Source organism: Furipterus horrens, unplaced genomic scaffold, assembly GCF_987537825.1.
Source record: "Furipterus horrens unplaced genomic scaffold, mFurHor1.1.pri manual_scaffold_3, whole genome shotgun sequence".
NCBI lineage: Eukaryota > Metazoa > Chordata > Mammalia > Chiroptera > Furipteridae > Furipterus > Furipterus horrens.
The window spans coordinates 387,956-410,087 of NW_028327173.1; the positions used below are offsets into that span (position 1 = coordinate 387,956).

General features: G+C 66.7%; 2 protein-coding genes across 3 annotated transcripts; one reads left to right on the top strand and one right to left on the bottom strand.

Moving 5' to 3' along the window:
• The first annotated feature begins 1,064 nt into the window (after nt 1–1,064).
• SCNN1D (sodium channel epithelial 1 subunit delta) lies at nt 1,065–7,026 on the top strand. The gene is made up of 13 exons (XM_090268417.1): nt 1,065–1,565; nt 3,202–3,581; nt 4,061–4,268; nt 4,353–4,543; nt 4,719–4,807; nt 4,878–5,041; nt 5,154–5,252; nt 5,389–5,506; nt 5,615–5,693; nt 5,773–5,830; nt 5,998–6,062; nt 6,200–6,275; nt 6,396–7,026. The coding sequence occupies exons 1-13, from the start codon at nt 1,548–1,550 to the stop codon at nt 6,666–6,668; spliced, it is 1,818 nt and encodes a 605-aa protein (XP_090124543.1). The 5' UTR covers nt 1,065–1,547; the 3' UTR covers nt 6,669–7,026.
• A 642-nt stretch (nt 7,027–7,668) lies between these two features.
• On the bottom strand, nt 7,669–21,717 carry ACAP3 (ArfGAP with coiled-coil, ankyrin repeat and PH domains 3). 2 transcript variants are annotated; one of them, XM_090268419.1, is made up of 24 exons: nt 21,547–21,717; nt 17,934–17,991; nt 17,172–17,291; nt 16,924–16,977; nt 15,889–15,947; nt 15,088–15,271; nt 14,577–14,621; nt 14,383–14,478; nt 14,225–14,299; nt 13,710–13,721; nt 13,036–13,148; nt 12,897–12,948; nt 12,608–12,708; nt 12,425–12,536; nt 12,029–12,237; nt 11,889–11,958; nt 11,687–11,781; nt 11,411–11,613; nt 11,150–11,254; nt 10,104–10,202; nt 9,799–10,019; nt 9,494–9,603; nt 9,305–9,415; nt 7,669–9,165 (listed from the first exon to the last, which is right to left on the bottom strand). In XM_090268419.1, exons 1-24 carry the CDS (start codon nt 21,591–21,593, stop codon nt 9,018–9,020), a joined length of 2,499 nt encoding a protein of 832 aa, XP_090124545.1. In that variant the 5' UTR covers nt 21,594–21,717; the 3' UTR covers nt 7,669–9,017. The 2 variants fall into 2 exon arrangements, with proteins under 2 accessions (XP_090124545.1, XP_090124544.1); XM_090268418.1 differs by having other exon boundaries at nt 10,104–10,211.
• Between the last annotated feature and the right edge of the window lie 415 nt (nt 21,718–22,132).

Genomic DNA, 22,132 nt, shown 5'->3' on the forward strand with positions numbered 1-22,132 from the left:
TCCTCTGCTGAGAGGCCTCCCCGAGGGCAGTGTGACCTGGTCACCTTGGTCACATAGCCCACCCCCTGAAGGAAACCCACACAGGCCTTTGCTGGGTCTGCGGGCTCTGAGGCAGGCCCTGGGGGTCCACACTCTGGTGGCATCGGTGGCACCGACCTCTGAGCTTGAGTGTGGATGGGCTCCTCAGCCCCGTGGCGCACTTGGGGAAACGGGCTCAGAGAGGTTGAGCAATTCGGGAAAGGTCACGGCCAGCAAGTGACAGAGTGATGATTTGCACCCACACCCTGATGAGTCCAGGGCTAGCTCTTCCCGCCATGTGACTTCCTCCTCCTGGACATCGCCAGTGGCCATCCACCTCCTTCTAAAGCCACGAGGCTGGTGACCTCACTCCACCTCAGAGCCAAGGCCACCAGCATAGCTTGTCGGGGCTGGAGGACCGTTCCCTCATCCCAGCCCAGGTCCTCTGCACTGATTGGGGGTGGGACGTCCTGGGGAGGGAGCAGGAGGGCCTGAGCTGACCCCTCAGACCTGGGATCCGGCTGAGGTTCTGGTCATCTGAGATGGTGAGGCCTCTGAGTCACCTGGGGACATGTTGGTTCACCCCCCAGTGGTACCAGAGACGGTGGGCCGTCCTGGGGGCAGGGCTACAGGGTCATCCTGCCTCAGCACTGTCTGGCCTCACACACCCACACTCAGGCCAAGAATTTCAGCCCCAGAGACAGTGTGATTTGAGCCATGCATGAACATGGAGTATGTTGTTAGCATGTAGTGTGTGGCCTCAGCTTGTGTGTGACCATGTGTGGCATGTCATCTCTACGGGTGATTTTAGTGTGCGTGGTATGTGATCTAAGCACATAGAGTATGGTCTTGGCATGTGGTGTGTCACCTTGGTGTGTGGTGTGGCCAGGGATGGCCTTACTGTCTGGTGGGGAGGTGGAGCCGAGAGCCTGGGGACACCAAGGGCCACTCCCCACCTAGGCCCCAGGGGCTCCCACAATCCAATCAGCATCCATCCCAGGGGCTGGGCAGCTGGCCCTGAGGACAACTGGGTTCTGGGAGTAGAGCACCCCCCCACCCCAGTGCCCCTTGGCCACACACCTGTGCTCAGAGCTGGCAGAGTGAGCAGGACTGGCAGCAGGCAGCAGGCAGGGCGGTGAGGGCCCGGGACACAAGGGGTCCCCCCGGGAGCAGGAGGAGCAGGTGTCTCCCCTGAGGGAGACCCGAGTTTCAGGGGCCGGAGCATCTGCTCAGGGGATGCATGTTGGCCTCTCCTCCCTCCAGAGCTTGAAGCTCCTCACCCCCAGCCGGGGTCAGAGTCCCAGGCCTCAGGGCAAGAAAGGCTCACCCAGGAGAAGGACCCCTGTCCGTCCCCGAAGGCTTCCCCTTCCGTGTCCAGAGCAGGCGTGGCTGCCCCCGCAGCTGGCCCCTCCCCAACACCTCACCCTGAGCCAACGAGTTGTAAATAGGAGGTTGCCCTGCCAGTGTTGGGCCACATCCCTCTTGTCACCTGCTGGAGCTACTACTGTCGGGCCACCTACCACGGGAGAATGGAAGCACCTGCACAGGTACCTGAGGTGGGCCCCCCTCCCCTGTGAGGCTAGTGGGTCATCCTGTCCTGGGGGCTCCTGGCCTGAAGTGGACGGGGGGGGGGGGTGTCCCACATGTCACCTCCAGGGCGAGGGCAGGAGAGGCATGAAGCCCTACTTCATCAGGCAGTCCCCACTGACTGGGGCTTAGTGTGTGTGAGGAGTGTGTGCACATGTGTGCCTGTGTGGGCACATATGACAGGGTGCGTGCCCCGCTCCTGCTGTCATCTGAAGTGCCTCAGCCCCACCTCAGGGAGCCCCGGAGGCTCAGAGTGGCCCTCCAACCCCAACTCCAGAGCGGCTCTGGCAGCCCCAGCTGGTGTGGTAGGGGCCAGTCTGGGCCGCAAGTCTAGGGGAGGGGAGACACGTGGTTACCGGAGCCAGAAGGCACCTTCCAGAGCCTCCCTGCAACACACAGCCGAGGGTCCTGCCTTCCCTGGGAGGGCCCAGTGTGAGCGTGGGACAGAGACGCAAGTGCGGGAGGAGCTCTGCCACGTGGAACCCCTCATCAGCACCTCATGGTGGCACCCCGGCCATGAGGCAATCGGGGGGCCCACAAATCCGAGGCCACAGGGCGGGGAGGTCCACCCACCCCACCCTGTGCCTGACGTCCCCCGAAGCTGGCTGGCTTGCTAAGACACTCATGTTTCCTGAACACATGGGAACAGCTTGCTCGGGCACATCTGGCTGGTGTGCGCTGGCTGAGACCCAGCAGATGCCTCCCCTGGCTCCGTCCCCTCCCCAGGTGCCCCAAGGCCCTGCTGGTGGGAGGGACCGGGACCCAGGAGGCTGTCCCCAATGATTCAGACCAAGATGGGGACAGTGTGGAAAGTCCAGAAGGAACCCGTGCAGTGACTCGGGCGTGTCTGGGGCCAGCGGGCCGGGCCTGGACCGCCCCACATCCCTGGGCACCGGGAGGCCTGCGGGCCCGGAGGCACAGGTCTCAGAGCACCGGACCCTCCAGGGCAGGACTGGGGGCCAGGCAGGCCATGGCTCTGCTTCCTGGGGTCGCAGGTCCTCATCGCTGGCCCGCTGCCCACTTCTCCTGAAGCCCAAGGCCCACAAACCTGGCTACCCCGGGACTCAGCTCAGGGGGCCCCTCCCGCCCTGAGCTCACAACACTGAGCAACTCTCGGACCTGACCGAGCAGCTTGGCTCCGTCAATCCTAACCCAACGGGGCCACACTGGCTGCTGGCCTGCCCAGGCCCCCCAGTGCTGGGCTCTGGGCCCACTGAAAAGACATAGTCACCCTGAGCAGGTCCCCTGCCTGCCCCTGCCCAGAGGCCCCTGCCCCGTTTGGGGGATGGAAGCACGGACCCACCCAGCCACAAGCCTGCAGACAGGTCCAGGCAGGGGACAGGCGTCCTCTGCTGTCTCGGACCCAGCACCCAGGCTCAGCTCTGCCCTGATAAGGCTCCCGAGAAAGCTGGGTGGTGCTCTGACTCTAGTGGGGCCTCTTTTGCGCTTCAGCAGGCTGGGCCGTGCCCCTGGGGGGCCAAAGTACACCGCAGCCCTGGGAGACCCTAGGGACAGAGAAGGGAAGCCCAGCCGGCGGGGCTGGGGGTGGGGCTCAGGCCGGGTCAGACCCTGCTGAGGCCGGATTCTTGGACGCAGACTGGAGCCGTGTCCCAGGCAGCTGGTGTGGGGCCCCGGGCCCGGAGCCGCCCCCAGGCCCAGCCGCCGCCGCCGCCACCCACCGAGGAGGCGCGCGGGGAGAGGCTGGTGGAGCTGCACGCCTCCTTCAGGGAGCTGTTCACCTTCTTCTGCACCCACGCCACCATACACGGCGCCATCCGCCTCGTGTGCTCCGGCCAGAACCGCCTCAAGACGGCGTCCTGGGGGCTGCTGTTCCTGGGCGCCCTGGGGGCGCTCTACTGGCAGTTCGGGCTCCTCTTCGAGCAGTACTGGTGCTACCCCGTCATCATGACCGTGTCCGTGCACTCGGGTCAGAAGCTTTTCCCGGCGGTCACTCTGTGCGACGAGAACCCGCGCCGGTGAGGGCGGGACGGGGCGGACAAGGGCTCCTGACCCCTCACCTCCGCAGCCCGTGGCTCTGCTCCGGGTGTGCCTGGGTTAGGGGTGACTGATTCCGCCTCTCCCCACCCTGTGTGGTCTGAGACCTCCGCCCCCAGGGGTGGGTGTCAAAAGGGAAGGAAAAGCCCCGGCCTGTGGCTCAGTTGCCTGCAGTGTTGCCCCCACCCTGCCCTGTGCACCAAACAGCTGCAAGTTTGATTCCCGGTCAGGGCGCATACCTCGGCTGCAGGTCCGACCGATGTCTCTCTCTCTCTCCCTTCCTCTCTCTCTCAAATCAATGCAAACATGCCCTCAGGTGAGGATTTCGAAAAGAGAGAGAGAAGGAAGAAGCAGGTGAAGCTTGGGGTGGTCCAGGCGACTGGTGGGCACCCGGCAGCGCCCGGGGACCCACGAGGGGCACCTGGGGCTGACTCTGACCCAGCGCGCCCCTCCCTCGCAGGCCCAGACTGGCGCGCAGACACCTGCGGACCCTGGACGAGCTTGCCCAGGAGAATATCTACGCCCTCTACAAGTTCAACTTCAGCGAGAGCGGGGACGCCCCCTTTGCAGAGGCCCCAGCCTCAGAGTCTGCCGTCCTGCTGGACCGCACTGTCCGCCTGCAGAGGCTGAGGGGCCCGGACGGCCAGAGCCAAGTGGGCTTTAGACTAGTAAGTGTCCCCTGCAGGGCGCTGTGTTGGGTGTGGGCAGGGCAGGCGAAGGTCTGTGCTGAGCCGACACCGCCCGACCCCCAGTGTAACAGCACCGGTGGCGACTGTTTCTACCGCGCCTACTCGTCAGGCGTGACGGCCGTGCGAGCGTGGTACCTCTTCCACTACGTGAACATCCTGGCTACGCTGCCTGCAGACCCCGAGGACAGCCACCAAGGCCGCGGGGACCCCTTTGTCTTCTCCTGCCGCTATGATGGCCAGGACTGCCAGGCCCGGTGAGTAGGGCGGCCCCACCCCCGGGCCCGGGCCTGGGCCCCGCCTGTGAGGCCCCGCCAGCAGCAAACAGCTCTCTGCAGAGATAAGGCAGGCCAGGTCCCTCGGGCCACACGCAGAGGGCGGCTGCTCCGAGGGGGGGGGCGGCGCTGCCCTGAGCGTGGCCCTTGGTCCCAGGCACTTCCAGAGGTCCTACCACCCCATCTATGGCAGCTGCTACACCTTCACTGGCGCGGGGGCCGCACAGCGCCCGGGCATCCCCCACGGTGAGTGCCGCCCCGGCTGGGTGCGCGTGGGGTGCTGCAGCCCGCCCGGCCTCACCCGCGCCTCCCGCAGGGATCAGCCTGGTGCTCCGGGCTGAGCAGCAGGACCACCTCCCGCTGCTGTCCACCGAGGCTGGCGTCAAGGTCGTGGTTCACAAGCGTGACCACACACCCTTCCTGGAGCACCGCGGCTTCAGCATCCGCCCCGGGACCGAAACCACCATCGGCATCAGAGAGGTGCGCGGGCAGAGGAGGGGCCCCCACCCTCACTCCCCATGTCCTTGCCCAGCCCGGGGCCTGAGGGCCAGGCGAGGGCAGTTCGGGGGAACTGAGGCCGAGCTCCTTGCAGGACGAGGTGCACCGGCTCGGGAGCCCCTATGGCCACTGCACCGACAGCGCAGAGGGCGTGGATGCCCCACTGCTGTACAACACCTCCTACACCATGCAGGTGCGTCCGGGCCTGGCGGGGTGGGGGCAGACAGGCCCATGAGAGGGAGGTGAACAGACCAGCAGGTAGGCAGGCCCTCGGGGAGGGTTGGCCCCCCTCCGGGACGCCCACCTCTGGTCCTCTGCTGTCCCCACAGGCCTGCCTCGTCTCCTGCTTCCAGCAGCTGATGGTGGACACCTGCTCCTGCGGCCACTACTTCTATCCCCTGCCCCCGGGGGCTGAGTACTGCAGCTCTGTTCGCCACCCGGCCTGGGGTGAGCCTCATCCACCACCCTGCCTGCCCACCTGCCTGTCAACCTGCAAAACCCCAGGCCACTCCTGAGTCACTCTGAATGGCTTCACCTCTGACCCCCTCCCCCCAGGCCACTGCTTCTACCGCCTCTACAGAGAGCTGGAGAACCACCGGCTTCCCTGCACCTCACGCTGCCCCAGGCCCTGCAGGTGAGTGGGGAGCACTGGGGTCAGGAGTCACTGCCCTGGGCACTACAGTAGGGGTGTGACGGGGGTCTGTCCCTTCTAGGGAGTCTTTGTACAAGCTCTCTGCTGGGACTGCCAGATGGCCTTCCTCCAAGTCAAGGGTGAGTCCCCTGAAGGGCCAGGGGGAGGGGTGGACAAGCAGATGGCATTTATGGATCCCCCAGCCCACCCTGGTACAGTCTCTGCCCCTGGGAGCCCTGGCTGACAGCAGCCTGCAGTGCCTCGAAGGCCGGCGGGAGCTGCGGCCACAGGGAGCTTCTGTGTGCAGGACTGGATCCTTGCCGTGCTGGGCAAGCAGAGCCGCCGGAGCCCGAGCGGGAACCCCAGCCCCAGGTGGGTGCCCTCTCCTCCTCCTCCGCAGGTCATGTCCTGGCCCCTCTTCCTGCCAACCTTGCCCTTCAGTGCCCCCGAGGAGGGGCCCCACCATACAGGTGCAGGGCCCAGCTCCTCCCACCTCTGCCCCACCCCAGGAGCGACATGGCCAAGGTGAACATCTTCTATCAGGAGCTCAACTACCGCACAGTGGACGAGACACCTGTCTACTCGGTGAGAGGGCCAGGCACCAAGGGTTGGGGGAGGGTCGGCGGCTGGCCAGACACAGGGGTACCGCCCCAGCACGGCCCTGCACACAGGGGTGCACTGCTCACAGTCCCCTAATGCCGACAGGTGCCACAGCTGCTGTCAGCCATGGGCAGCCTCTGGAGCCTGTGGTTCGGCTCGTCCGTCCTTTCTGTCCTGGAGCTGCTGGAGCTGCTGCTTGATGCCGCAGCCCTCGCCCTGCTGCTGGCTGGCCGCCAGCTCTGCCGTGCACAGGGGCCCCAGCCTGCGGCCGCCCACCCCAAGCCCAAGCCCAACCAGGTGCCCAGCGGCTGCAGGCATGATGTCAAACGCCCAGGGTCCCAGCTGGCAATGCTTCCCGGGGCTCTGGCTGAGGGTTAGGTCCAGCATGGGTCCACCAAGACTCCTGACACCCGAAGCAGCCTGAATGTAGTCTGATCCCGGGGGCCGTGGCTGCAGTGGCCGGACCAGCACCACGGGGCCTCCCCGGCGAGCCAAGCAAAGCCTAAGGCCCAGGAAGCAGCGGCACCAGAGCCCAAGGGCTGGCAGGCAGGGATGAGGGCACCCAGCACGTCGGAGCTCTCATTGGTACAGCCACCCTGCCCACTGGTGGCCTCACAGTTCTCAAGGAGCCCAGGGCAGGGAGGAGTGTCCCTACCACTCTGGATTCCCATGTTCCACACGTGACCGAGGGCCTGTGTGTGCATGTGATGGTAGTATGTACATGCATATGTGTGCCTGCATGTGTGCATGCATGCCTTGGGGGGGTGCCCCCACACGGAGTATGTCTGTGTTTGGTTTCAGCACACCTCCCTGTACCTGTGGGTAGGTGTGTGCAAGCATCAGACGGAGCTTCCTACAGCTCAGGGCAGGTGGGAGGAAGGGCAGGGCCAGGCTGAGGCACTTGATAACCTTGGGCTGCTTTGTAATAAAACTGGCAACTCCACCTGGTGGCTAGAACCTGTGCCTGCCTCCCCAACCACCCTTCCAGAGCGATCCAGAAATCTTGGGCTGCACCTCCACACTCCTTGGAGCCACAGAGACTTTGGGGACTGGGGGACAGGAAGACACCGAGCACAGGGCCACCTAGCAGGACCGGGGCTCACCCAAGGGCCAAGATGAGGCCTAGACCATCCCTGCCAGTGGCATCCACCCTTACTCCCACCAGAAGCCACAGTCCAGGCCAGAGAAGGGCAGACAGGCCAGAGAATAGGGGCTGGGGTGTCGGGAGTCCATTGTCACCAAAGAAGCCCCAGGCTCCCGTTAGGCTCCTGGGTTCTGGCTTATTGCATCATTTTGGGGCTCTGCTGCTACCCTCTTCAGGCAAGGCAGGGGACCCAGAGACACCCCGTCCCCAGCTGAGACAGCAGAGTGAGGCGGGTGAGCCAAAGACAGGCAGCAGTGCAAGCGGCAGTTTATTACTGAGTGACCTGGAGTGGGCGGTCCCACCAGCCTGAGGTCCGGGTGCAACACCCTGACAGGCGGTGGGGTGGGAAGTGGGGACAGAGCTCAAGCAGGGAGAGAGGAAGGAGTTAATTCTGCTCTTTAGGGATCACAGCCAGCAGGTGAGGGACTTGGGGGCCCAGCCAGTGCCCACCTTGCCACCCATGGAGCCTCCTTGGGCAGCCTTTGCATAGTGACCAGCCAATTGGCCGTGGCCTGATCAAGGACTCGAGCTGGGGAGAGGCCCAGCTGCTGCCCCAGGGTTCCAAGAACAGGGAACGCAGAAGGCATCGTAGGCCCTGGGGAGGGAGCCGCGGGACCTGACCCGTCCGAGGGCCCAGCCCAAGTGCTGAGCTGGCGAGTGGAGGGCAGAGCTGCAGGGGCCTCCCCCCAGCAGCAGACAGAGCTAGGGTCAAGGTGGTCCTCCAGAGTCCAGAGAAAAGAGGCAAGACAAAGTGAGAACGAGGTGGCTGTAGAAAATCCACTCAGTCCGTGACAAAACATCGAATGCAGGGGTGCAAAGTGCCAAAGTCCTTTATGCACCTGCTCTGAGCCAAGTACCTCTGGAGGAGGCAGGGACCTGGTCTAGGGCCACCCAGGTTGGGGCCTACGTGGCCAGCCACGTGGCCTCGGGACGCCCGCGTCCAGCCAGGGCTGCGGCTCCATGGCAGATACCCCCCACCCCAGCACCAGAGAAGCCCAGCCTGGATGCCGGGGTCACGAAGTGAGGTACACGGGTTGATTCCCTGGATGGGCTGCCCCTTCTGCCCTCGCAAGGGGCTGGTGGCCAGCCACCAGCCTCAGGGCCTAGTGGAGGGGCTCTGGGGGGTGTGTCGGAGGGACCTAACTAGCAGGTCGGTATCTGGGGCAATAAAACTGGGGGCACAAGATAACACAGGTCCCTGGGACAGGGGGGCACAAGGTGACACAAGCCCCTGGGACAGAAGGGTTGAAGGTGACATGGGCCCCGAGGACAGGGAACACGAGGTGACACGGGCCCCTGGGACAGGGGGACACGAGATGACACAGAGCCTTGAGAGTAATTTGTGACATAAGCAACCCAGGCCCCCGAGAAAAGAGTCACCTGAAGACATAGCGTCCCGCACGGGGTGAGGGGCGCCAGACGACACAGCACCTCTGGGGCTTCAGGAGACTCAGTGCTGGGGTACCTCCCTCGGCCCTGGGGTTTCAGGCAGCTCCAAGGCGGGCAGAGCAGGCTGCGGGGTCCCCAGGAGCACCCGGGCCCCGGGGCTCTCGGGAGAAGGGCCAGCGGCGGCGGCTGGGCTCCTAGCTTTCCTCCAGGTGGAGGCTGATGAACTCCTGGATGCACCTGCGGTACTGGAGCTCCGTGGGGCTGCTGCCCGCCAGCGGGCCCGGCTGGCCCGGGGGCGCCTCCGCCTCCCGCATCTCCTCGGCCATGCGCGCCAGACGCAGCCTGAGAAGCGGGCGGTGTGAGGGCGCCCCGCACCCCACCCCCACAGCGCCCCGCCCCGCCCCCCCACAGCGCCCGCAGCGCCCCGCTCCGCCCACGCACCGCCCCATGCGGATGCCCCGCCCGCCGCCTGCGCGCTCACAGAGTAACGATATCAGCGTTAGCCTCCTGAATCGCGATGCTCAGCGGGTCCTGCTGCTCGTGGTCCAAAGCGTGCTGGTCGGCGCCCCGCTTCAAGAACAGGCAGACCTGGCTGAGGGGCAGAGGAGACGAGTTGGGGCGCGCCCAGGCCACACAGCCCCAAAGGCAAGCAGGAGCACCTGTGACTCACCCGGTGTGGCCCAGGAGCGTGGCGTGGTGCAGGGGCGCCCGGCCGCGGCTGTCTCTTTGGTTCACGTCCGCTCCGTTTTGCAGGAGGAATTCACAGATGATCAAGGAGCCCTGGGGTAACAGGGACAGGTCAGACTGAGCCCAGGGGATGGCCCCTCGGAGGGCCCCGGGCTCCCCCGGCCAGACCGCGCCCGGCCCACGCCAGTGGAGGGCAGGAGCCCTGCGTACAAGCTGCCAGAGGAGCTTGAAGACGCCAGTGTGTCAGCGTGCACCGGTGTCTGGCCGCCGGGCCTCAGCCCCGCTCACCCCCAGCACGGCCTGCACCAGTGGCGTCTTGCCCTCGTCCTCTGTGTCTGCCCAGTTGACCTCCGCCCCGTGGGCCAGCGCCGCGGCCAGCGCCGGGAGGTCGCGAGTGCGCGCGGCTCGGTGCGCCAGGAGCCCTGGGTGCAGCTCGCGCACATCCGCCAGGCCCCAGGCCTCTGCCTCTCCATCAGCCTCGCCACTGGACTCCTCGGACTCTGCGCCCTCTGCGGGGAGGAGGGGGGCGGTCAGAGCAGGGGAGGAGGGCTGGGGGTGGGGGTCTGCGCCAGAGGTTGGACACGTACACCCACCCTCTTCAGTGACGCTGTCCACCACAGAGCCCACGCCGAAGGCCAGGACATCTGAGCTGCCGTCGGAGCTACCCCCTAAGCCACTGTCGCTGCTCAGACCTGCGGGGTCCGTGGGCAGAGGGGGTCCTAAGCATCCACGACTCCTTCCCGGACCCCAACCATCCTCCGGGGAACGCCCCTGGGGGCGTACCAGCCCCCATTAGGGAGCAAGGGGAGCCCTGCCCAGGATGGGAGCAAAGGGGAGAAACGAGTCATGGACAGCGCTCCCTGGACAGCCGCCCTCAGGCAGGTCAAGGCCCCGCAGGACGGTGGCGTGGTGGTCACTGTGGCTAGGAGGTCACTGCCCAGCCCTGGAGGCAGGGCCCCTGGGCAGCACTGTGGGGGCTCTGGGCCCAGCTCCCCAAGGCAGCCTTTGCACAGGAGTCCGGTATCAGGGACGGTGAAGCAGCGCCCTCTGCTGCCTGTCGCCACCCCGGCAGCGCTGCCGATTCCTGGCCGAGGTCCGTGCCTTCTGCCCACACTGCCCAGGGAGGCTCCGGACGTGCCCCAGGCCAGTGGGTGCTGACCAGCCGGAGCAGGCAGCCCTCGGGGCCGCTGCTCCCACCTCCAGAAGAGGTGAGAAAGGGTCACGACTGTGTCAGGGGCTTTCCAGGCCCCCAGCACACACATGCACATGCAATACTCACAATACACACCTGCATGCACACTATGACATATGTACTCCCATGTGCACACAGCACACGCACACTCACACACATGACTTCAGGGCCACGGCCTTGGCCTCCAAATCAGTGTGACCCTAGCCCCTCAAGGTATGACCCCAGCCCTAGCCCAGCTCGACCCCGTTCTCCCCACCCCCAGATCAGCCTCCCGTGACACCACCTCCAAGCCCTGTCCCCCTTGCAAAAACCAGCTGTCCTGCCAGTCCCCCAGCAAGTGGCCATGGTGGTCCACCCTCCGGGGGGTGGGGGGAGCCCCGCCTGGTCCTGCCCTGCTGCCCTGGCTGGGCTGGGGGGCGGCAGGGGCCAGGCACTCCCAGCACTTACTGCGTGGACCAGCCGCGGCAGCCCCTGCATCGAAATAGGAGAAGAGGGAGTCCAGCTCATCCGGGCAGAAGAGGGAATCCCGGCGGAACCTACGCTCCACAGCACCTGAGCAGGGGCGGGAGACCCAGGGCCGTCGCGCTGTGCGCCCCTCAGCCCCGTCTCCTGCCCTGCCCTGTCCTGACCTCCCCCAGTCTGGGCTTCGTGGCTCACCCCCGCGGCAACCCTCCCACCCGTGTCCAGGTGAGCCAGCAGCCCTCCCACCTGAGGACAGAGCAGCCACGGAGGGCAGGACAGGCTCCATCCGGACCTTGTGGCGGGTGGCGGGAGCGCGGGGGGAGCTGTGGTGGCCCGGGCACTTCCGGGCCCGCCAGCGCCGTGGGGCCTCCCGAGCCAGCGTGGAGGGTGGCTTCCGCAGGAACTTCTTTTCCACGTACTTGTCCTTGATCCACGCCTCCTTGTCCTGCCTGGACCCAGGAGGACGTGAGGCCTCGCTCAGGGCAGGGGCTGGCCGCCCCGTCCAAGCCGCGCCCACCTCACCTGGGGCTGCCGGCCGTGGGCTTCTTGCTGCCCAGTCCCTCCCACTGGGCCTCGTAGATCTGGTTCACAGTGCTGTTTCCAAGCTCACACATCAGCTGGCAGGGGACAGGGTGTGCGCCTCAGCCCCGGTGCACGCACAGCCCCCCCACCCCCGGCCGCACCCCTGCTGGCGGCCGGTGGCCTGCGATGGCCCCACACCCACCTTCAGCAGCTCAGGCTCCCACGAGTCCAGTGTCAGGGACCGCACCTTGGAGCAGTGGACCCCCAGGCTCCTAGAGAGTGGGGAGGCCAGGGTGAGCGGCTGCTCGGCCCGCCAGCCCCCCACGCGGCGCCCAGGCGCACCTGTGGATGCCGGAGCACTCGATGCAGAGCAGCACGCCCAGGTTGATGCTGGCCCAGCGTGGGTCCGGCTGGCCGCAGTCGCCACACTGCCCGTTGCCGGCCACGCTCTGCACGCGCTGAAGCACACTCTCGCCCTTGGCGCCGCGCTCACGGGAGTCCGTGGCGGAGTCAATGCTGCTTGTGGATGGGGATGCAGTGCGATCCAGCCTCTGGGGACGGCGTAAGGGGCCGCTCAGCCCTCCGGGAGCTCCAGGCTGTTTCCCCAGCAAGCCCCCTCCTCCTCCCCAACCAGAGGCGCCAGCACAGGCTGGGCCCCCAGAGCAAGGACCACACACGCACATGTGCAGGTGCACTCACACACACACGCACGCGTGGAGGGCGCTGGTGGGGCCGCACCTCGCTGTAGCAGCTGTCTGGGCTCTCCCGGTAGGCGGAGGCGATGCTGGCTTGCACGGCTTGGACCCAGGCCTGCCGGAGCTTCTCAGAATCAGCCTGCAGCATGCAGCTCCTGCAGGGAGGGGACGTCAGGCCGGGCGGACGGGGCCCCCTCCCTGACCCCGCCGGGCTGGGCCTCCTCACTTGGTGGGCGACACGACCTCGAAGCAGAACCTGCGCTCGATGTCCTCACACGGCTTCACGGAGCACAGGCGGAGGTCGTCCACCACCACGGTCAGCACGTCCTGCGGGCAGCACGCGGCGGCCCTTTGTGCCCGGCACCCAGCTCTGCCCACCCACTCACTGCTCCGCCTCACAGGCTCGGACTCTCTGAGACCCCAGTGCTCTCTGTCCCCCGACCACTCAGGCAATGACGCCCATCACTGTCCTCAGCCCATCCCGGGGCCCAGGTGGGGAGGGGCCCTGCACGCACCTTCAGCTTCTTCTGGTAGACCAGCTGGCTGTTCTGGATGGAGAACCAGCGCCTGGGCAGGTGGATGGGCCAGGAGGGGTCAGGCGCGGCCAGCCTCAGGCCCACCTGCAGCCCCACCCCCGGGAAGGCCCGCCCTCACCTGTTCCAAGTCTTGAAGGCATTGCTGGCCCTCTTGAAGAGGTAGCCCTCCATCACCACACCACTGGGTGCATCCACATCAAACTCTGCTTTGGGCTCATCGTAAGAGAAGTCCTGGGTGGGGAGGTTGAAGCCGGACCCCCATGAACGCCCACCCTGGACCTGAGCAAGGCCCCTGCCCAAAACCCCCTGGGGGTGGTCACCTTACATCACTGCTGGGGCCCCAGAGCCCAGGCCCCTCCCCCACCCCAGCCTTACAGAGACAGCGGGCTCTGGGAACAGGAAGGAAGCCGCCTCCCCCACCCGGCGTCCCCCATTCATGTCGCCAGCTGGGCCTGCTCCCTGCCGGACAGAGCTGCATTCACCAGGCCGGGGGACACTGAGTGCTGTCCTGTGAGTCCAGCAGTGGGAAGGGAGGCCCAGCCACCTGCCTCCCCGGCTGAGCAGGGCCAGGAAGGGACAGCTGCTGCCGCTCCCACGGGGGCTGCTCCCGGCTCAGCCGTGGACTTGCTGCTGCCAGCCACGGGTTACAGCGCAGGGCCCCAGGGGTCTGGGCAGCTCCGAGGCCCGGGGAGGTGTCCTTGGTGCTGAAGGGCCTCGGGGTGAGGGAGGGTAGAGGCCCCGCCCACCGGGCCCGCCCCTTACTCCCGCCCCCCAGGGTGGACGCCCACTCACCTGCAGCAGCGTCTGCGGCAGAGCAAGATGGGTGGACGGAAGGAGAGAGTGCCAGTGAGTGACAGCTCCGCCTTCAGCCCCACCTGTCCCTGCGCTGCGTGATCCTGAACCTGGCAGCTTTGCCTGCAGCACACCCCCACCCTGTGCAGTGTGGGGGCAATTGTCTGGCAGGTGACCAAGAGGCTCCAGTAGGAGCCAGCGACTGAGGCCCCAGAGGAAGGCCCACCGTCTGTGTGCTGAGGGGCTGACCCTCTGCCCACCTCTGCCCACCTCTGTCCTGGCCTCTAAGTGACCCCATGGCCGCCCCGCCCCTCCTGTTCCATCGTGTCAAGGGCCCTAAGGACGGGGGAACCCCAGCAGAGTGGACAAGCCTAGGGGAAGGGGCAGAGCCTGTGTATGTGCTGGTGGGCCCTTCAGATCAGCGGTATGGAGAGGGATAGAGGTGGTGGCCTCTTGGGGTTCCTGCCTGCGTCCCCCCAGCACCCCCGCCTCCAGGAGGGAGGTCAGGGCCTCACCCGCTGCTGGATGGCAGCGTGCCGGTGCTCCATCTCCCGCTTCTCCACTGCTGAGTCGATCACCAGCTGGTCCAGCTGCGGGGAGGGACATCAGGGGGGGAAGGAGCCCACCCCAGCGGAGACCCTGGCCTGCGCCCCGCCCCTCGCCGCAGGCTCACCTCGGCCGCCAGCTTCTTCATGTACGGGTCCAGCTGGTGCAGCAGGCTGTAGCCCTGCTGGAAGAAGCTGTACTGGGCGCGCATGAAGGACAGCATCTGCAGGCGGGAGGCACGGGTGAGGCCCCGCCCCCGCACACCTGCCACTCGTGTCTGCGCTCCGGGCAGCACCCCTGCCGCCCTCCCCAGGCACTCACCGAATCCAAGATCTCAAACTTCTTCTTAGCCTGGAGGACATTGATCTACCGGGGGTGGGGGGTGAACAGGGAGGTGTGTTGAGGTGGAGGTAGCCCATGGCCTGCACTTGGCCACAGAGTCCACTTGGGCTGCTTGTGGTTCCCTGAGACTCCCAGCTCATCTTCATATTCCAACCCCATCCTCCCATGGCCCCGGAGTCCTTCCCCATCAGGACATTGGGTCCCTCCCACAGGCAAAGCCAGGAATTCTCACGCCTGCTCCAAGGCCCTCCGAGCCTGCCCTCAGCACGTTCTCCCAGGCCTCCACCCCTGCAGCCTGCAGCCCCTGGCTTGTCCCGGCCCATCCCCAGCTCTGGGCCTTCACCTGCCCCCCACCATGTACCTTCCCAAGATCTGACACGGAAGGTTTTCTCAAGCCAGAGGCGCCTCCTGGGACACCAGCTGTCAGTCTGTAGGACCCAGGACCCCCTGCCCCACTCGAGGACCAAGCCCTCCATGCCCAGCGGCTCGCCTGCAGCACGTAGTCCAGCGCCAGGTGCCGGAAGCACTTGCGGGTGAGGGTCAGGGCACCTGTGGCCTCCTCCACCTCGTGTGGCCGGTGCCTCGGGGCCTGGGCGTTCCTCACCAGGGACAGCTCCAAGTCCTCCCGCACTTTGTCAAACTGCTTCTTGGTCTCCTTGAACTTCCGCACATCCCTGAGGGTGGGGGGTGTCAAATCAGGGCTCCCAGGAGGGGAGAATTTGGTGCGCCTTCATGAACTGCTCTCCCAAAGCTCCTGGCTGCCCTCCGTGCTCTGGGGCAGGGCCCCCCTTCCTGCCTCCCTGCCTGCACCCCACGGCAGACCTAAGCCCTGTAGCCTTCGCACTGGGGGTCCCCTCCTCCTCCCAGAGCCCCCCACTACCCTTCACCACCTCACTCTCAGAATTGGTCCAGCCTGGGCTAACCCCCAGCTTCAACCTAGACTCCAGTCTCATGCACTCAAGTTCAACGTGACATTACTCAGGGGAGTCATAGGCACCCCAGCTGCACACACAGGTGCAGAGCTCAGACCCCCCCACCAGCCCTCACCTCCTCCCACCACCCAGCTTCTATGGTCCCGCCCTCACCTCTTGCCTGAGGCCTCTTCTGCCCTCCAGCCTTGCCCCTCCTCCCAAGCTCTTGCCCTTGTGGGGCCCCCCACCAGCAGCGTTGAGGCCCCTCCTGTGTAGGCCCCAGGACCGCCCAGTAAAGCCTGTGTCTGCTCCCCCCCCAGCACAGGCGCCCCGCGGACCCATCCCAGGCTGGGAGGGGCCGGCCCCCCTTGGCCACTCACTCCTTGATGAAGCTGTGGAGCTGCTGCCTCACGGACCTCTGCGCCTGGTCAAACAGGATCTGGGGGCCAGGGACAGCGGGCGTGTCAGCGTCCTGACCCCACCGGACCCCAGAGGCCAGGCCCCTGTCCCTCCCAGGTGACAACCAGGGAAAGCTCCGCCCAGCCCAGCCCGGACCACAGCTGGTCATCCCCACAGAGGCGTTCTCACAGGGTCCAGGAGTGGGTGTGGGCCCCAGGCCTGGGTTGTGCCCAGAGGTGACAGCTGTGACCCCGGCCCATTTCTCCTCCTGGCTCTAGGCCAGACTGAAGGACAAAGCTGTCCCAGATGGGCCCCCGCGTGCGGCCCAGGGCACACTGGCCCACAAGGCGAGCACTCGCAGGGCACCCAGCCCCCAGGAGCCCCCGCCTCCTAGCCCTGGGGGCCATGGTGAGGATGTTGGACCTGCAGTAGGAAGGACTGGGCTGGAGCCAGGGCTCCCAAGTGACGGGCCTGGGCAGTGGGGGTGGGTCGTTGTCGGGAGCAGAGGGCTCCCCACAGCCCTTAGGGGACCCAGAATCTGATCTGCCCGCATCAGGGGCCTATCTGGAAGAAGACAGACAGACAGGGCCGGACAAGCTGTTCCGAGCTGGTTTATTTCTGGACTTCCCCTGCAGGGGGTGGGGCCCCATGTTTAGTCTGGGGCTCCGGCTCCCAGGCCAATGTCCAACCACCCACAAGTGCCTCAGGCCCCGCTGCATGTATTGCTGCTGGGGGCTCCGAGGGCTAGAGGTCACCCCGCCCCAGCCCCAGCCCCAGAGGCAGCAAGGCCGAGTCACCCAGGGGCCGTGCCGCCCTCAGGCCTGAGCTGTTGCCGCCTCCCTTGCCCTCTCCGCTTTCCGGCCCTCACCTGGGACACAGCAGAGAGCCTCACGATGTCCCCATCCCACAGTCCGAAAGAGCCAAAACATGGCCTCCCTCCAAGCTGGCCACCCCCCCACCCCCCATGAGCCCCTGGACAGGCTCTTGAGTACATCCCCCCATGGGGTGGGGCTTACCATGTGGTAGTTGACCATCTCCTGGAGGCTGTCTCCAAACCTCTGCAAGCATCCCTGGAGGCGCAGCATGGGGAGACCCTTGCTCAAATGGGACAGCCATGACCCCAAGTGGCCAGCACCTCCCCAGCCACAGGCCACCGAACCACCGCTGCCGCCCGGCACAGACGCCCACCTGTGCCCAGGGCCAGGGCACCCTCGAGAGGCTGCCTGGCCGTGCCCGCCCCTGACGAGAGGTCAGCCGCCCTCACCGAGATGACGGTGTCACCGTGGCACTGCTGAGACAGGTCTCGGACGCCACTCACAAAGAGCCTGTTGGCTGTGACGTAGGCCTTGCCGGCCTCGATCATGCCGCTACACAGCTTGACCAGCTGTGGACAGGACAGGGTGGGGGGGTGGCACTCAGGCCAACTGCCTTCGTCAGCCCCTCCAGCCCCCCCCCACACCACCGAAAGGCCAGGACAGCAGGGTGCAGCTCAGAGCCCTGTAGCGCCCAGAGCCCAGCTCCCCTGCACAGCTCCAGGCCGGAAGGGGCCAGATTGCCCGCCCTCCACCCCGAGCCCACTGGGCCCTGGACCGTGTGGGAACCCCCAGGCTGTGGGTCTAGAGCAGGAGGTTGGAGCGGGACAGGGAAGCCCCAGCCAAGAGCCCAGGGCTGGGGGGCCCGTGGACCAGTAGGACCAGCCACTGAGGACCTCAGGGGGGCTGCCCCTCCTTCCCCCTGCCACCGACCTCAGCCCAGCCTGGTCCCTCGGACACAGCCCCACGGCAGCCATCTCCTGCCCTGAAGACACCCTGCAAGGAAGTCCCCAAGGCCTTCCCCCCGCCAGGGGAGACCCAGCGGTGGACACACGAGCCGGGGTGGTGGCGACACGGCCATGTCTTGTGTGCAGCACATAGACGGCGCCCCCAGGGGCCACAGGTGTGTGCCCACACGCACCCACGCACACAAATGGGGGGGCTGGGGGTGGGGGTGGAGGGCGGCGCCGGACTGCGCGCACCGGGCCCCTCACCTTGTCCACTTTGGCCTCCATCTCGACCACATCTGTCTCCACCTCGTCAATCGCCGCCCTGCGATGGGGGGGGGGGGGGGCAGCGTGGTCAGCCTGCCGCCAGCCACCCAGACTGCATGTCCGGCCAGGCTTTCACCTCCCCGGGCACTTCCGGGCCAATGGCTGTGTGCTCCTGTCTGCTGCCCCATGCATGCCCCAAGGTCCTCAGGCAGGCCGGGACCTGGAAGCTGGGAGAGGCTGCCGCTGCCTGGGAGGAGGGGGCAGGACAGGGACCCAGGTCCAGCCGACTCCAGAGCTGCCCAGTGCCCAGCACAACCCCAGTCAGGAGGAAGCCGAGTCAGATGTGACCCCCGTCTGGGGTCAGGCTGCTGCAGCCCAGGGCAGAGAAGCCAGATGAGTCTGAGGCCAGCGGGAGGCGCTGGAACTCGAGGTGGGACAAGGCAGGCCAGCTACCCTCCTGCCCAGGCCCAAAGGGACCCTACGCCCCAGCCCGGTGGCCCCTGTGACGAATTTGCCTCAGCTGGAGCCCAGAGCACGGGATGGCTGCTCCCTCCCATGTCCTCAGGACCACGGGACCCTCGACTCCCCCAACCCCAAAACACAGAACGGCACCACCTGCCAGGAGGGGGTGGGTCAGGCCTCATAGGCACCGCTCCCCGGGGCAGCCTGACAGCGACGCTGTCGCGGGGAGGGGAGAGTTAACCCGTGACATCACCAGAGGAGCCGGACAGGAGAATCCCCGGAAGGCAGAGGCAGATGGATCAGGCACGTGACACATCCCCCCCCTTCATGCTCCAGGAACAGGAAATAGAAAAATCAGGCCAGGATCTCAGTCCCCCCACCCCCAACCCCCGACTCAGCTGGTGAGCTGGGCCCATCTGGCCCCCCGGGGATGAGGGACAGCAGGAATGGGGCTCAGGCCCCCGGGCAGAGGGAGGTGGGCAGGCGGAGGGGCGTGTCCCAGGGTTTCCCAGGCCTGGGGGGTTGGACCTAGTCCCTCATACAGGGTGTAGCTCAGGGGGAATCTCCATTAGAAGCTGGGGGGAGGGGCACCTCCAGTGACCCGGTGATGTCCCCACCAGCCACCTGGCAGGACCCGGGCTCCTCTCTGAGCAGCGCCCATCCTGTCCCAAGGGGCTCAGAGCACTACTTTGTGGAGCAAAGACAGGTCAGAGAGGCTGTCTGCTTGGACCGGAGGTGGCCCAGGCCCCAGCAAGTGTCCCGCAGCCCGCCCAGGACTGCCTGAGGCGTGGCCTGAGGTGTGTGTCTGACTGCAGGAGGCTGGGACCCCAAGGACCCTGATCTCAGCTTTGGCCTCTCCCTTTCCCCTCAGAGGGTCTCAGGGCAAGGAAGAACCACCCACCCAGAAGAGGATGCTGCAGAGGGAGATGCGGCACCGCAGCCCCAGCCACCCCACGTGCCCTGCGCAGCTGCACAGAGAGCTGCCACCCTTGGGCCTGGGCTCCGGGTCCCCGGAGCGCGGCAGGGGTGGGGCCGCCCTGGGAACCAGTGTGCCAGCTCTCCCTCCCTCGCCCCTGAGGACCAGAGGCCTCCTCCCCTGCCCTCCCTCCAGGATTTCCTCAGCAGCTCGGAGGATGGGGAGGAGGGAGAGGCCAGTCCCCCCACCCCAAAGCCATGACTCAGTGCTTGGAGCCCCACCCAAGGGAGGGGGCACCAAGAACAAGGGGTGGGTGGAGGCCCCAGGCCTGTCTGGGTGAGTCGGGACCCCCCAGCCACGTGCATGGGGACTGTGGGGCTCCCCCCAGGCCAGGAGTGCACAGGCAGGGTCCCCCTTCCCATGGCTGGGGCCACATGGCCCCACATCACTGACCACATCCTCCGCGCCTGTCACACCCTGACCCGCCCTCCTCAGGCCAACCTCCAGGAAGCCCAGGTTATATCCTCAGCTGCACCTGAAGCTGAGCAGACTGGGGGACCCCGGGTTGCTTCAAACCCCCGCTAAATCTCAGCCCAACTCCCGAACCCCAAACCCGGAGCAAGGCTTCTATGGCCCAGGGTCCCAGGAGTCCACTGAGCCCCTCCCCCAGGCCCAGCTGGATACTTCCACAGGGGCAGCCTCCTGCCAGAGGAAGCCTGGCAGCCACTGGGCCCACTGTGGGTGCCCTGGGCAGAACAGGCTGCTGTGGGAGGGGAAGCCTGCATGTGAAGGGGGTGCCGGCGTCCCCATCTGACCAGGCGAGCCGGGGAGGAGGAGCTGGGCTCCGCTCTGCGGGAGGGGCCGGGGCAAGGTCAGTATGTCTCTGCCAGGACCAAGCCCCCAGCTCTGGCCCTGGCTGCACCTACCCCTCAGCCCGGTCCTGGCAGACCCCGGGCAGAAGTGGGGGCCCAGGACCGCGAGTGCCTCATGCCCCCTCCCTCCATCAGTCAGCAACAGAGGATGGGCAAACAGGGACGGTCGCCCCCGCCCCTCTGCCCGGGGCCTGGGGCCACTCTGGGCCGAGCAGACCCTCACCCCCAGCCTCCCTGGGAGCGAGGCTGGTTCCAGGGGCCGGCAATGAGAGCAGGGGTGCTGAGCCCCACTGACGCACACACAGGCCCCCTTGCCAGCACCGCCAAGACCCAGCACACACACCACATATGACCAAGTGCCCATGTGCACAGAGCATGGCAGGTGTGCTCCTGTGCTATCCCATGCGCATGCAAGCAGTGGCACAGCGCAGACATGTGTCCCAATGCTGGGACACACATGAACAAACTAACATGTGTGTGCTGTCAACACACCAGCACGATGAACACATAATACACGTGTGTTCACATCAAGTGACATGTGACAATGCATGCCTCCATCATTAGCCTGCACGCATGTATCGAGCATGCCAGCACAGGGGTACAGCTCACCCACACGTTCACATCCAGGGTCTGACACCTCAAGGAAAGGTGCAAACAGACATAGCTCCCACGTGTGCACCTGGCACATGGGAGGTGCTCAGTTACGGCAGACGTGCACACGGGGAATGTGTGGTGCCCACGGGTGAGCACGCCTGTGCTCCCAGAAAACACTAAAAACACAAACCCAGGGCGGGCCGCCTCCCAGAACCTCCCACCAGAACCTCTAACCGATCTGCTCAGCCCAGCCCCCACCCCTCCAGGCGCCGAGGTCACCCTGCCAAGCAGCCAGCCCCGGCCCTACATGCGGCTCCAGGTGACTGCCCCCCATGCACTGCTCTGGGCACGCTGGCCAAAGCAGAATCCAGAGAAAGACGCCCCACGAGCCCACACGACCCGGCCAGGGCGGGACTGCAGGGCCGGGGAGCGTCTCAGCCCGGCGCAGGTGGCCAGCGTGAAGGTGCAGACACAAAGCAGGGGTGGGCACTCCCACGGCGAGGTGGCCAGCCGGCGGCAGCCCCGCCCCCACGCGCGCGCCCTCCGCGCGAGGTGACCAGCACAAGGGACATCTTTTGTTCCGTCCCTTAGTCCCGGAGCGCTGCAGGCTTTGTCGGAGGCTGGGTCCTCCAGCTCCCGTAACCGGCTTCCGCGTCGGGCACAAAAGGGGCACCGACGCCCCCGCCCCGCGCTCACCCTCTGGCCTCCCCAGGTGCCCCGAGGGGGCGGCGACCCCGGCGCCCACAAAGGGCGCGCCCCGCGGGCGCACCTGAAGCGCGGCGAGTCCTTGATGCACTCCTCGAACTCCACCGTCATGGCTGCGGCGGCGCGCGGCGCTCACTGGCACGAGGACCGCGGCGCCCCGAGCGGCATCCTCGGCCAGCCCGGCCCGCTCGTCCGCCCGCCCGCGCCGCCCTCAGCGCCCGCCCGCCCCGGAACGAGGCCGCTTTGCAGCCACCCCGCCCCGCCTGTCACCGCCGGGGAGCGTCTCCAAAGTCTGCAGCGTGCGCGCCGCGCGCTGTCACCGCCGGGGAGCGTCGCCAAAGTCCGCCGCCCGCTGTCACCTCCGGGGAGCGTCGCCAAACACCCCTCCTGGCGGCCGCGGGCACGCCCAGCTCCGGCCCGAAAGCCCCGAGGTTCCGCCGCTCGTTTTCCCGGGCTACTCCAGGTCGGGGAGGTGGGCAGGCTCAGCAGCAGCGGGACGTCGGGCGCCGTCGGGCGGGCCGCAGGGCGCAGGGAGGGCACGGGCCCCACCCACTCCAGCGACCCGGCCGTTGCGCAATCGGGGGCGTTTGCAAAACCCTCAAGGCCGGAACGCGGCGGAAGGACACGCTCTGCAAGGTTGCGGAGCGAGT

Excerpts from the sequence above, each read along its gene's own strand:
- SCNN1D (XM_090268417.1), top strand. Across the intron at positions 6,063-6,199 it reads AGCGGGAACCCCAGCCCCAG|GAGCGACATGGCCAAGGTGA; the intron begins GTGGGTGCCCTC and ends GCCCCACCCCAG. Across the intron at positions 6,276-6,395 it reads ACGAGACACCTGTCTACTCG|GTGCCACAGCTGCTGTCAGC; the intron begins GTGAGAGGGCCA and ends TAATGCCGACAG.
- ACAP3 (XM_090268418.1), bottom strand. The coding sequence starts at position 21,593 with ATGACGGTGGAGTTCGAGGAGTGCATCAAGGACTCGCCGCGCTTCAG. Across the intron at positions 16,978-17,171 it reads ACGGTGACACCGTCATCTCG|GGATGCTTGCAGAGGTTTGG; the intron begins GTGAGGGCGGCT and ends CTGCGCCTCCAG. Across the intron at positions 12,537-12,607 it reads GAGGTCGTGTCGCCCACCAA|GAGCTGCATGCTGCAGGCTG; the intron begins GTGAGGAGGCCC and ends CCCTCCCTGCAG.